The 13,860-nt window shown below is 34.7% G+C and overlaps 2 protein-coding genes and 1 long non-coding RNA gene across 4 annotated transcripts in view; all 3 read left to right on the top strand.

The window, feature by feature from the left end:
• LOC125682083 (gem-associated protein 5-like) overlaps positions 1–13,860 on the top strand; it is a 311,122-nt gene that overhangs the window by 262,459 nt on the left and 34,803 nt on the right. The gene's annotated exons all lie outside the window — the stretch shown is intronic.
• On the top strand, positions 6,152–7,143 carry LOC130051796 (uncharacterized). The gene is made up of 2 exons (XR_008800048.1): positions 6,152–6,606; positions 6,834–7,143. It is a non-coding gene; the product is annotated as an uncharacterized LOC130051796 (long non-coding RNA).
• Positions 11,233–13,405, top strand: LOC125682113 (uncharacterized). Of its 2 annotated transcripts, XM_048922537.2 has the most exons (4): positions 11,233–11,527; positions 12,507–12,574; positions 12,829–12,975; positions 13,144–13,405. In XM_048922537.2, exons 1-4 carry the CDS (start codon positions 11,337–11,339, stop codon positions 13,191–13,193), a joined length of 456 nt encoding a protein of 151 aa, XP_048778494.2. In that variant the 5' UTR covers positions 11,233–11,336; the 3' UTR covers positions 13,194–13,405. The 2 variants fall into 2 exon arrangements, with proteins under 2 accessions (XP_048778494.2, XP_048778493.2); XM_048922536.2 differs by lacking the exon at positions 13,144–13,405 and having other exon boundaries at positions 12,829–13,129.

Genomic DNA, 13,860 nt, shown 5'->3' with positions numbered 1-13,860 from the left:
ACATTGTAAAAGATGAAATAATTTTTTGAACAATTTCCCCCAAACATAGCCTTTTTAAATCAAACGTGCTTTTAATTGAACTACATATGTTTAAAGACCAAAAAAAAACACCTTACGGTTGCTCCACGGATCACTGAATGTGGGCGGAGCTTATCCATGGTCAATGTTATTTACCTGGAATTTACCTGGCCAAGAGATCGGTTGTTGTGTATATTTTTATGATATACACAGGAAATTTCTCAGGTTATTACAAATTATGCTCAGTGTCTTGATTTGTGCAACAAAAAACAAAAAAAATAATTAAAATTTCTACCTACATGCATACCGCATTTCTATTTCCCATAAACCTTCAAACTTGGTCATATTTATGTATTGCAAATGACAGGTTTAGCCCATTTCTAAACCTTCGCTTTTTAAAATTTCTAATTAAATTGTTATATATATATCGTATATAAATAATTTCCTAAATATAATATTACCCGGCGTTTCCGGACACTTCCTGGTGTCCTGGGAGTTCGCGATGTCGCGGGTGTAGTAGGTAAAATATCCATGTTTCGAGAGAATGAATAAATCCAAGTAGATCTGTGTACATGTACAACCAAATGAAGAATGATCAAGATACCCCTCAATATGGGCCGTCTGTAGGGTTTCTGTAGCTGTAGTGTTTGTGTAACGATGGCACCCCAAACAGAAACTGACACAAAGTCTACACCCCCTCCTCTCTCTCTCTCTTTAGGGTTTCTGTGGACGTAGTGTTTGTGTAACGATTGTATCCCAAACAGAAGCTGACACATAGCTAGTCTAACCCCCCCCCCTTTCTCTCTCTCCCTTACTCTCAATCATTGACTAAATGAGTAATTATTGTCATACGTATGCAACACTATTGCCATGTCATATTATTGCTACAGTTTTACACATTCTCTCTCTCTCTCTCTCTCTCTCTCTCTAAATATAAAACTGTGATAAATTATAAATAGCTCAATAACGCTCTCTCTCTCTCTCTCTCTCTCTCTCTCTCTCTCTTATCTTTATAAATAGAAAACCGGGATAAATTATGAATAGAAATATCTCAATAACTCTCTCTCTCTCTATAAATATAAAGCCCTGATAAATTATGAATAGAAATATCTCAGTAACTATCTCTCTCTCTCTAAATATAAAGCCCTGGTAAATTATAAATAGAAATATCTCAATAACTTATTTATGCTTTTTTACTATTGTTTGATTTCTGATTGTGTAATTTATAATCCATGTGGTATCTCAAACAGAAGCATTTTTTTTTAACTACTGTAACAGTTTTACGCATGGGCAATATAACCATTATACATGTTGATGTGCTGCGCCAATAAAGAATTGTTCATGTTTTTATAAATATAAAGCCACAATAAATCATTAATAGAAAATATTCCAATAACTTATGTTTGTTTGGTTGTTTTTTTTATTATTATTGTTTGATTTCTGATTGTTTAATCTATAATACATGTATAAAGATGGAGAGAGAAAATACGATGATAAATTGCATTGTATAGGGGATGTTAGAAATTAAAATATTCTAGGTGCGAGTCAATGCTATCAAAACTCAGGTATACTGGGGCTTTCCTCGAGATCTGAAGACTGCTGGTCCTCATTATCCATGATTGTTATCAAAACATCTTTCTCGGGTAGCTGTAGACCATGGTCTCTGCAAACGTCAATCAACCTAAGCTCTATTGTTAAAAGTTTGATTGACCAGCGGCTTATCATTGATCCCAACACAGGCGTTAACTTAAAGTTGGGTCTTTAAGATAACTGAATTTGAATTTGAATTTAGTTCTACACCTGGTACAATATACATTTATGTATCACAGCAAATTTTAAAGCGAACGAGTCCGGTGAAGAAAAACGTTTTGCCTCATTTGGGATGAATCTATGTGAAAGTTTGTACAATTACCGATATCCTTCGGATTAGTGTTCAAACTGCAGGAAAGAAAGATTGAAACAAAACCAATGTTAACTAGGGTGAAGTTTACGACCAATAGTAAGAGGAATTAACAGATTTATTTCATGATATATGAAAAAGCTAACACAGAATTTATGCTTGAATGGAATTAAAAGTCATCTCATTATTAATCCAAATGTTAAGCTATACAAGTATTTAGTTTAAGAATTAACTGCCAGAAGGCCTCCCTATTGGAGTGCTGCGGTTACTAAGTCTCTGTTGGTTAAAAGATGATATGATAAATCAAACAAAAGATGTTTAACTTGTTGACTAAATAAAATCAAGAATTATTATTGTTTTATACATATCACACTCCCTGTTGTAAGTACGCAAATACACGGTATTATGTGTAAATACGTGTACATGTGCGTTAATGACGTTTTGCCACGGGGGGTGGGGGGAGTATAAACCACGTGTGTTCTTTTCATTCTCTACCCATAGGTGTCACTACTCGCTAACACCTCTGTCATTGCCGAAATTTCGAAATTATTGTAAAATGCCTTGTAAATTCTTATACTAACGTTTAACTAAATTCGCTTAATCAATTTATGATGCAAAATTTTAAGATTAAAGTTGTTTTATCGCTTGTAAACAATTCCCAAATTGTTGATTTTAATCAAAATGATCCCCCCCCCCCCCCCAATTTTTATCGTTATCTTATCTACATTAATCATTCTAATTCTTAAATTCCGTTCCGTTTCGTTTTCCGTTCCGCGTTTTAGCAACACCCTGATGGCTGCAATCTCGTGGGAAGATTTTTCTTTTACCGCATGTGAAATGTATACATGTACAGGTGACAAAAAACAAAGACAATAAATTGATGAAATATATGCGCTAGACTAGATTTCACCTCTTGGCAACTTGACAATGTTACCTCAACCACCTCTTCAACCTTTCCCGCCATTTGTACACTAGAAGTATTTTGCTTGGTTAAAAATTATGGTAACATCATTTCAATGACAATGCAACAGGGAGAAGTCATTATGGTCACCGGGAGGAAAATCTAAAGAGATATCTCTTTAGATTAAAGAGATATCTCTTTTTGAAAATTTAAAGAGATATCTTTTTAACTTAAAGAGTGGAAAGGTGGAAAGGATAACGTTTTAGAGCCCGGAAACCATATTGCTACTTCAATGTCCAGTGCGCTTGACCTTTGATCTTTTGACTCCAAAATCAATAGGGAACATCTTCATCCCATGGGTAGTCCATATGTATGATATGGTGACTGTAGGTGGAAAGGATAATGCTTTAGAGCCCGGAAACTATATTGCTACTTCAATGTCCAGTGTGCTTGACCTTTGGACCCCAAAATCGATAGAGAACATCTTCATCCCATGGGTAGTCCATATATATGATATGGTGACGGTAGGTGGAAAGGATAATGCTTTAGAGCCCAGAAACCATTGCGTCTACAGACGGACGGACGGACTGACAGACGGACAACTCGATTCCAGTCCCCCCCCCCCCCACCCCCCCCACAACTTGTTGCGGGGAGTAATAACTATTTGTCATATTGTAAATTAACTGTTATAACCGAGAAACTAAAATATCAGTTCAAAAGTGTCTTTCTATAGCATACTATCTGGATTCCCCTCAACTTGTACCGTTAACCAAGAATTGGTTTTCCTCCGTGTAAAACGAGTGCATCCGTAAATAAATACGTGACTCCCATTCTCGCAAATGCTTTTAAATACTTAGCGAGACAATGCTGCAGGAGCGACCTTTCAGTAACAAGAGATGTTTGTTTGATTGATTGTTTTGATATTTTCCGCCACACTCAACAATTTTTCAGTTATATAGTGGCGCCCAGTTTTTGTTGGTGGAAGAGAGAACCCAGATACAATGTACCTGGGAAGAGACCACCGACCTTCCGAAAGTAAACTGGGAAAATATCTCACTTACGGAATTCGAACCCGCGCCAACCAGAGGTGAGAGGCGGTGTGATTTTTAGTGCGATGCTCTAACCACTCCGGCCACAAGAGATGTTTGTAAATCACATATGCCCCCCCCCCCCCCCCCCCATGGTGCAAAATTGAAAAGGGTTATACAGATGCATAATTTGATTGATACATGTAGTAGTATCACCAATTTGAAATATTGAGCGGAAAATATCTTCCAATGTCAGGAGTGGATTGACCAAGTGACATAAAAATCAATAGGGGTCATCTACTCCTTATGCTGTACCAGTGTTCCAGGTTTGGTGTCAATCAAGTAAATAATTCTTAAAATATAGGAGAAAATATATTATTATGTCCAGTTTAACCATTGACCTTTGACCATGTGACCTAAAAATCAATGGGGGTCATCTGAAGATGTACCAGTGTACCAAGTTTGATGTCTGTCAAGTTCTCAAGATATTGAGTGGACAGAATCTTCCTATGTCCAGAGTAGATTGACCCTTGACCTTTGACCTGAAAAACAACAGGGGTGCGCTTCTACTCATAACCAACCCACATATGAAATATCATTACGATCAAGTGAATGGTTCTTTAGATATTGAGCAGGGTTCGAAATTAACTCATGTCTGTAAGTCTGAGACTAGTAAAAAACGTGTCGGACTAGTGAACTCTCTATAGCACTAGTCCGTACGGACTAGTGAAAATCCAGAAATCAATCTTGAATTGGTAAAGATTTTTAGCAAGATTTGTCTGAGTCTCTTACATGTTTGAACTTATGGTTGATTACCTGCATGGTCAAGTGTTTGCATGACTATGACAGCCTGATCTTCCTAACACATGGAGTGTGTTCGAGACCGCCGTTCTTCGAACGTGCACAAATTGTCAAATTCCTGCCGATTCCAAACACCGAGTACACATCACGAGAACGTGTTCTAGGTGCAAGAATTGCAAGTAGTGTGGTCTGAGAACATGCACGTTTGTATGCACATGTTCTCGTCATTCGCGACTCTAACACAGTAGTTCATAACACTATAGCTCATGACTTGGTCAATCGAGTGAATTTTATTGACTTTCTTGATAAAATTTCGAACTCCTGTGACTCTAAGGTCTGAACACCAAAACAACAGGAACGTCGATCTCGAACGCACTTATGGACGTTTATCAAAGGATTAACTCTGAGGTTCATATTGTATGCTTTTGAAGATCTTGAATACGAAATAAAATATGGTGGTCTCTTTTTCTTCTGTAGGTGTCAGAAATCGAATTGTTTGCAACTATGATGTGTTTAGTTTGATTAAAATGAAGATCATTTTTTGATATACTAGACGGACTAGTGAAATGCTTTGCAGACTAGTGAACATCAATAGTGACTAGTCCGTACGGACTAGTGCTTGAAAAAGTTAATTTCGAACTCTGTTCACCCAAGGATGCTGTTGGCCAAGTTTGGTTATAATTGACCTAGTGGTTCTGGAAAAGAAGTCGGAAATGTAAAAAGTTTACAGACAGACAATGGACAACAGGCGATCAGAAAAGCTCCCTTGAGCTTTCAGCTCAGGTGTGCTAAAAATATAGAAACAATGACATGTATTTTTGCTACATGTGATCAAATCCAAACATTGTGGAGTGAGTTGAGTCTACATTCATACAGAAAGACTTCGGAAAGAGTTGGTTTTAATGTGTCCAATATCATATTAGGTGAAATTCCATTGTCTTTTTTAAATAACAAAGTTATAAATTTTATAATCCTATATGTCAAACAATAAATATTTACTTGTTTAATACAGAATAAAGAACCAAACCTTCTTGGATTATTATGTCATCTAAGGTTAAAATACCATGTGGAAAAATATGCTTAACTGATTTGTTTTTTACTAGTTTCTTTTCACTTGCGTTTGTTTTTTGGGGATCTGTTTTTTTGAAAATATTTTTTGTGTGTTTTTTTTATTTTGTACAGCAAGTAACCACAGATTTGATAATTCTATTAAAGAATGAATAAATCAGTGTGAGAGGGTAGTATATGTATGCATGTGACAAAAATCGAATAAATTATAAAACAAGAGGCCCACATGCAGGCCTTATCGGTCACCTGAATACTAGTGAAAAAGTATCACTACTTCCATGGGCTATGAAATCTAGAAAAAAATTCCTGTTCTGAATATCTAAGCTAAATTCTAATGTTCAGCAACAGTATAAAACAAGATGTGTTCTTAAAACTTCAACGCCCTTAAAAGTGCATACACTGATGAAAGGCTTTAAATAATAGGTGTATCATACATGCCAACTTTCCCGATTTAGGCGGGATCTTCCCGATTTTACCCTCCGGTCCCGCTTTCCCGATCGGGAAAGCAAAATTACCCTAAAATCCCGATTTGAAATTTTTTCCGACCAAAATTTCCGATTTCACGATTGAAAACGAGTTTGAAAGCGGGATAATCGTGAAATCTCGTGACCAGAATTGGAAATCCCGCGTCATTTCTGAACTGGCCAATCAGAAATCGGGACAATAGTCAGCCATTGCTGTTTACCTGTGTCGCATGGTGTCGGGTTGGTCTGCCTGTGTCGGGGTGTTTATTGGACAGTACGAAGCATGTTTTGATAGTAATTAATCGGGAAGACGGATTTCAAATTGACCTATCCTTTACACAAACGTGAATGACAACGATGCTAGTGTCACCACCAAACAATCGGACATTCCGCCTCTCGCTGACAGCATCCAAAATTTGCAATAAGGTACGTCAAGTATATATTTTTTCCAACTATAATAATATAGGCTATCCAAATCTATCCGTCTATAGCGATGTATTATATAGTCTATATAGTGTAGTATTCATTAAATATACTTTGTGATGCGTAATTCGCACAAGTCTGTACTGAATTTTTTATTTAGCAAGTAGCCTTAATTTACAAGTAAAACGGAATATTTTGATGTGTTTTTTTTTTCCTGGTAATTATTTCAGATGTCATGGGTGCAAAGGTTTTGTTCGCAAACTTCATAGCAGGGCAGATCACTCCTTTTTTGGTTGCAATGCAGATTATTCCACCAGTCTCTGCAAGCCCATGTTTAGAGACAAGCAAGATCGCCTTTGCAGTCGTACCTAAATGCATGTGCTTTAATTAAAATTTTGATATATAGACCGGCCAATGTTTATTGTATGGTGTAAAAGGATGCAACCTTAAATATTATTTGATATTATGTATGTGACTTGTTGGAGAAGATTTTTTGCTGAATAGATGATTTTAATAAAATATTAATGTATATCTTTCAAAGTTTTTTTTATATAGTTAATGGTCAAACACATTTGATGTTGTGTTAATATATGATACATTAACAATGATTTGATTGATATTTTATTTGAAAGGACAAATATTTATTTTCATGCTAAAATGTCGTGAATTTTGAGCTTTGAAAAAAGGTCGTCGCGCGCAAAATCCCCCATGGGGATTTTTAAAAGTTGGCATGTATGGTGTATTAACATTAAAACATCAAAATATATGACTAATTTGGACTCATCCTAAAGTCATAACCCTGGGTTGTGAAATTCACCATTTTTTGTACATCCTTTTCTGCTATACCTAAGTATGCATTTAGATTTTATACAGTATCAGCAAACTTACACATAAATACTATATACTAAGTTTAGCCCAACCTTGGGGTCAAAACCCTTACTCTGAAGAAAATCAAATTTACAATTTTGCAAAAAGACTACCTGCTCTATCCATTTAGTTTCAATTTTAATTATATTAGTACAATACCCGCAACGTTATTTTTGACAATCCTATCGTGTTCTATCGTGCGTGTATCCTATCGTAACTTGCGTGTATCTTATCGTATCGTGCGTGTATCCTATTGTATCATGTTTTGCGTTTATCAGTTTTTCCGTTTTCTATCGTGTTTTGCGTTTATCAGGTCTATCGTGTATCATGTTTTGCGTGTATCAGGTTTTCCATTTATCGTGAAAATCGTTTATCATGTAGCTTCGGAAACTATCGGGATTGTATATTAAATCTAATGAAAAAGAACGATAATTTTCAAAAGCTTTATTCGTTTTGTTAAAGAAGCTATTTTTAGGAATCGAGAAAAGACAATATATTTGAAGGAGAACATAAAGCTCTCGATTTTAAGGCAAAAGAGAAGAAGAGCTATTTGTCTGTCCAGAGAGAGTGAAAATTTATCAAAATTTCATTCTAGGTAGTATGAAAAAGTAGTCAGTGGTTTGCCGAGGAAACCGTGGACAGTAAATCTTAAAGTCCCTTCATCTGAAGTTCATAAACATTTGCTTGTTAAGAAACAATTATTTGTAATCAACACTAACAGAGAAAAATGAAGTTCCGATTTGAAAGGAAAAATCAATAAATTACATTGTTTATTACATATATTTTAATAAAGGCTCTTTTTCTTCCGATTTTTCCCCCCACCTGTGTTCTATTTATGTACCCACTACACTGAATTTGTGCGTGTCTGTGTATCACCCGTGTTTTGACAGCAAACATTCTCAGGGACATTGTATTTCACACATTTAGAAGATTGAGTTTTAAAAGGGTGCAAGGGTGTTGCATCTCCCAAAAGTCTGTCCATCTGGGCACGACTCTGCTGTCATCGTTGTTGTTTTTTTACTTGTATTTGTACACTTGTACATATATGTACCAATAGTAGTACGGGTAGATACACTGGATATTAATGACGGTTTTGATGATTATTTGAATTTTTTTTTTACATTATGTAAAACGTATACGGTACCAATTTTGATGCACCAGATGCGCATTTCGACAAATAATGTCTCTTCATTGATGCTCAACCGAAATGTTTGAAATCCAAAATAACTATGAAGTTTTGGAGCTAAATATAGCCAAAAACAGCGTGCCAAAAAAGTGGAGCCAAATTCGTCCAAGGATAAGAGCTATGCACGAGGGAGATAATCCTTAATTTTGAAATGAATTTCTAAATTTATAACAGCAATTATATATACATCCGTATTTTCAAGCTAGTAACGAAGTACTAAGCTACTGGGCTGTAGAGACCCTCGGGGACTAACAGTCCACCAGCAGAGGCCTTGACCCAGGGGTCATAATGTAAAACGTATACGGTACCAATTTTGATGCACCAGATGCGCATTTCGACAAATAATGTCTCTTCAGTGATGCTCAACTGAAATGTTTGAAATCCAAAATAACTATGAAGTTTTGGACTAAACACAAATTTCTTTAAGCGGTTCAAAATTGTGAATTTAAAAAAACCCGTGTTTTGTTTATTTTTTTTCATAGTTTATCTATTTTTTGTTATTAATTTAAGATATCAATTCAAATACATATGTTCCAATTACTTATGAATATCAATTATCACTCATAGTGTAGAAATATCTAACGTATGAAGATTTGGTGTATTGCAGTGGATCTTTTTTAAAGCAGTCAAGATGAAAATAATTGTAATTCTTGAATGACCAGTGAACTTAGAGCTTGATGCAAAATAATCCCCTCCTCGCTACACATAAAATATTACTTGGTTTTATTTCACATTGATTTCAAGATAATAGACATTAGAATAAGAGAGCTACTGAAGCATGATATCACTACATTATATTACATTTAGTTAATCCCCTGTATAATTTATAATTATATTAAACATTAGATGACAATATGATTTTAGAATCATTGGCTGGGAAAATTCATATAGATATCAAATAATGAATTAAATATTGTATATAGTTTAGTTTTCTGATTTTAGCTGTGATAGCGTAAAAAATTCAAATAAAAATATTTGTTTAAAAGTACGACCGTGTATTAAAGAAATTATACGTTTTAGTGTTAATGAATATTGAAATACTTCAGCATTATTATCAACATAATGTAATTATGATGTCGGTATCAAAATTTCATTCTGTCTAAATTGTTTCTAAATTTACATTTCTATCAGGTTTTCCATTTATCTTGAAGATCGTTTATCGTCTTTTGCGTTTATCAGGTCTATCGTGAAGATCGTTTATCAGGTTTTCCATTTATCAGGTTTATCGTGTATCCTATCGTATCGTGTGTGTATCCTATTGTATCGTGCGTGTATCCTATCCTATCATGCGTGTATCATGTTCTATCATTTATTATGTCAAGAATAACGTTGCGGGTACTGTATCAAAAGCACTAAAGAAAATGTTATTTAAGTGTTTTACACATAAACACTATACATCAAGTTTGGCCTCGTCCTGGGGTCAGAACCCCTACCCCGGGGATCATGAAATTTACAATTTTGGTAAAGGCTTTCCTCCTCTACATTACTATGCATTTAGTTTTTCTTGCATGTGTGTAGTTCTTGAGAAGAAGATTTTTGAAAATTTGTCATTTTTGGACAGCTTTTGCCCCGCCCCTAAGGCCCCAGGGGTGCAGGAATCCTGAAATTTACAATTTTTGTTCCCCTTGTTCCAAATGTTTCATACCAAATTTGAAAAGAATTGGAATGATAGTTATCAAGAAGAAGTTAAAAATGTCTATTGTTCACACACTTAATAACAGACCATTTTCGCCCCACCCCGATACCAAAACCCCTACCCCTGGAATAATCAAAATTACAATTTTGGTAAAGGACTATCTGTTCTTTCTAAATATCTATTTACTTTCAATTTAGTATCAATAGTATTAAAGAAGATGTACTTTAAGTGTTTTACACATAAACACTATATAACAAGTTTGGCCCCGCCCTGGGGTCAAAACCCCTACCCCGGGGATCATGAAATTTACAATTTTGGTAGAGGTCTTCCTGCTCTACATCACTATGCATTTAGTTTTTCTTACATCTGTGTGGTTCTTGAGAAGAAGATTTTTGAAAATTGGTCAATTTTGGGCAGTTTTTGCCCCACCCCTTGGGCCCCAGGGCTGGAGTCCTAAAATTTACAATTTATGTCCCCCTTGTCCCAATGATGCTTCATACCAAATTTGAAAAGAATTAAACTGGTAGTTATTAAGAAGAAGTTAAAAATGTTCAATTGTTCACTCACGACGGACGAAAACCAATTGCAAACAAGAGGCCCATGGGCCACATCGTTCACCTGATCACTTTGGTTACTGCTAGAAAAAGCAGAGAGGAATTCAGTTTCAAAAGTTGAAATATTAATTGGGCCAATCTAGGGCTGGGACGATTCAGGGTTAGCTCGATTCGGTTCGGTTTCGATTCAGAACAGCACGGTTCGGTTATTTTCGATTCGGTTCATGTTAGGTCCAATTTATCTATAATGACACCACAAAAATTAACAATTTTAATGAGTAGCATATTTTATTTGATTTTATTCAAGTTATATAACTATATGTCGTCATTTGTAAACATCATATCTATTCATAATGACATTTTATAACTTTGATGGTAGCGGCCCTGTAGAGCTCTTTAATGTTAAAAAGGTGAGAAAACGTCATAGAAACATGTAAATATACCAATATTACGTCTTGAAATTTTGTCGTCTGCTGCATTTCCTTTTAATATGGAGACGATGGAAGTAAAAAAGAAAGCTAGGGCACAAAATTGGACCGCTGAGGAAGAAGTTCTGTTAATAGAGGAAGTGAAAGCGAGAGCAGAAATCCTCTTTGGACCTCTGAAGGGTTGTGGAAAGTCCGAAAAGATTAAAGAAATAAAAGACAGAGAATGGCAAATGGTTGCTGACAAGTTAAATTCGTAAGAACATTATTTTCTTAATTCTTAATTCAAAATGTAATATCATAAACGCCGAATTGATTAAATTCGGTCGCATAATCATGTTATTCAATCCGCGGACTTTACGATAGCATTTATTCCGGAAATGTGACTTTTAAAAACTATTTAAATACTATTTCGTATCATCATCATTATTCATAAAAATTGTTTTGTTACTGACCTGGAGATATAAAGAAATCATGCCAGTATTTCCTCTGATTCAAAGCAGATTTGGAGGGACTTTCCAAATCTATTTTAAGCTTCACGTACGCGGCATCCATCGATTAAAAGGGGTGGATCAACGATTTTACTCATAGTAATGTAACACCTCAAATTGTGTTATAGTTCTTTATTCCATGGTGATGAAGTATATGTACAGTGTTCCCATAAGTAAGGGGCAAACGTGGTGACTACAGCTATGGGCACTTCCCTTCTGAATAGTGTTGTATCACAGGTACTTGTTTCTGTAAATGACTTATGACCTCTGTATACTAATAACAGATATTGAAGTTTTGTATTATTTGTTCCCGAATAATAAATTGAAGTTTTGCATGATTTGTGTCCGAATAATAGATTATATAAATAAAATCCACAACCAAAATCCGCTTTTTTCGAGGTTTTAAAAAAGGTGTATCATGTGTACATTTAAAAAAAATGACCAGCATGCAATGCACTGTTTCATGTGACATTATAAATATTTATCAATAATTAGTTTTATGTCAAAAGTTTTCATTAAATAACATTTTTCTTTAAATAACATAACCCGAAATAATTTTCAACAAAAAATGATTACAAATAAAAGGCATATAAATATATCGTTCAGAGATACACAAGTGAAATGGTCAAGTGGTAACGACGTCAATCCCAACTGAAGAGGTCCCCGGTTCAATTCCCATCATTGTCTTTTTTTTTTAAACTTGAAATTAAATTTCCTCTCTTACAGTAATTTAATGCTTTGTAGACAATTCGACAACAAGATGAGAGGTCTGGAGGAAGCGAAGAAAAAATATTACAACATTAAACAGAGAAGTATGAAAAAGATTTATCAATTTGTATTAAATTTAGCAATAGAAACATGTATCAAATCAATCTGAAGTTTTGGAAATATATTAATATATCAATTTTTTTAACCAATATTATCTTTTTTTATCATTATCATTATTGTTCATTTATTTTATTGTATGGTATTTTGATGAGATTATAATTTTTTTTTTAAATTAAAAACCTTATTTGAATAATTCAATCATATATTGTGTAAATCTCTAGCATCTATTTTCAATTAGGCAAAGAAAAACTTGATTCAGTCAAAAAGCCCAAGACAGGAGGAGGTCCACCCCTCCCACCACTAACACCTGGGGAAGAGACTTTTCTGAACTTGTCAGTAGGCCAACCAAATGTCCATGGTTTAAATGGAGGTGTTGATTCTGATGGTACATATACATGTAGAATCACTATTCAATCTCAGACTTTTAACCTTGAAGTTATCCAAATTTGAAAGGTATATTTGTATTCACCTGAGGATGGATGTTAAAATCCAGAAAGCGCTAGTGATTTGAATATGTATGATTTGTTGTATGTACTGATATTGTTGATTATAGAGCAGCAGATTACCAACTCCATTCAAAATGAAAACAATACTTTCTGGTGAAAAGCGGTATCTTTGGAAGATTTCGTCCTCCTCCAGACTCTCAAGAGGATTACTAAGGTCCCGAAATACCCGAGGTCATCTTAAAATGCGCTGATTTTGTCTCCTCTGACGTCTGCGTCTGATCATAGCAGCCATTTTTAATGCTTGAGAACGTTCTTAAGTCTGCATTTTTGTAGACTCAAATATTTGAGAATAAAACTGATTTTGAGAATTTTTTTTGTGCTCAACCTTTTTATGACGGCCGCTGAGTCTGAGAATGGGGAAGTTGAGAACATTCTCAGACTTGAGAATATTCTCAGACTTAAGTATGTTTTATGACGGCGGGGCCAGATCATACAAACTGTTTCTATTAATTTTAAATAGATATATAACATGCCCACAAAATAATTGCATTATTATTTTTTTTAGAATGTACGTCATCAATGTTCTCCCAAAGGAAAGTGAGCAAAAACTTATCCAGAGAATCAACAGCACATTTTTGTGAAACTTTTTAAAATGCGCAGGTAATATTGCTATTAAAATATTTTGTATCCTATGATCTGTAATAAAATATAAGTGGCATATTGATATAACTTTAACTTAGTTATAACTTTTCAACTAAAATGGGTAGGGATTTTATGTTTGCCATTTTTATTCTTTGTGACAAGAAAATATTTTTAAATATATA

This window comes from Ostrea edulis, chromosome 2 (genome assembly GCF_947568905.1).
Source record: "Ostrea edulis chromosome 2, xbOstEdul1.1, whole genome shotgun sequence".
Lineage (NCBI taxonomy): Eukaryota > Metazoa > Mollusca > Bivalvia > Ostreida > Ostreidae > Ostrea > Ostrea edulis.
The sequence above is the reverse complement of the archived record's forward strand: the minus strand, read 5'-3'. Positions and strand labels throughout refer to the sequence as shown.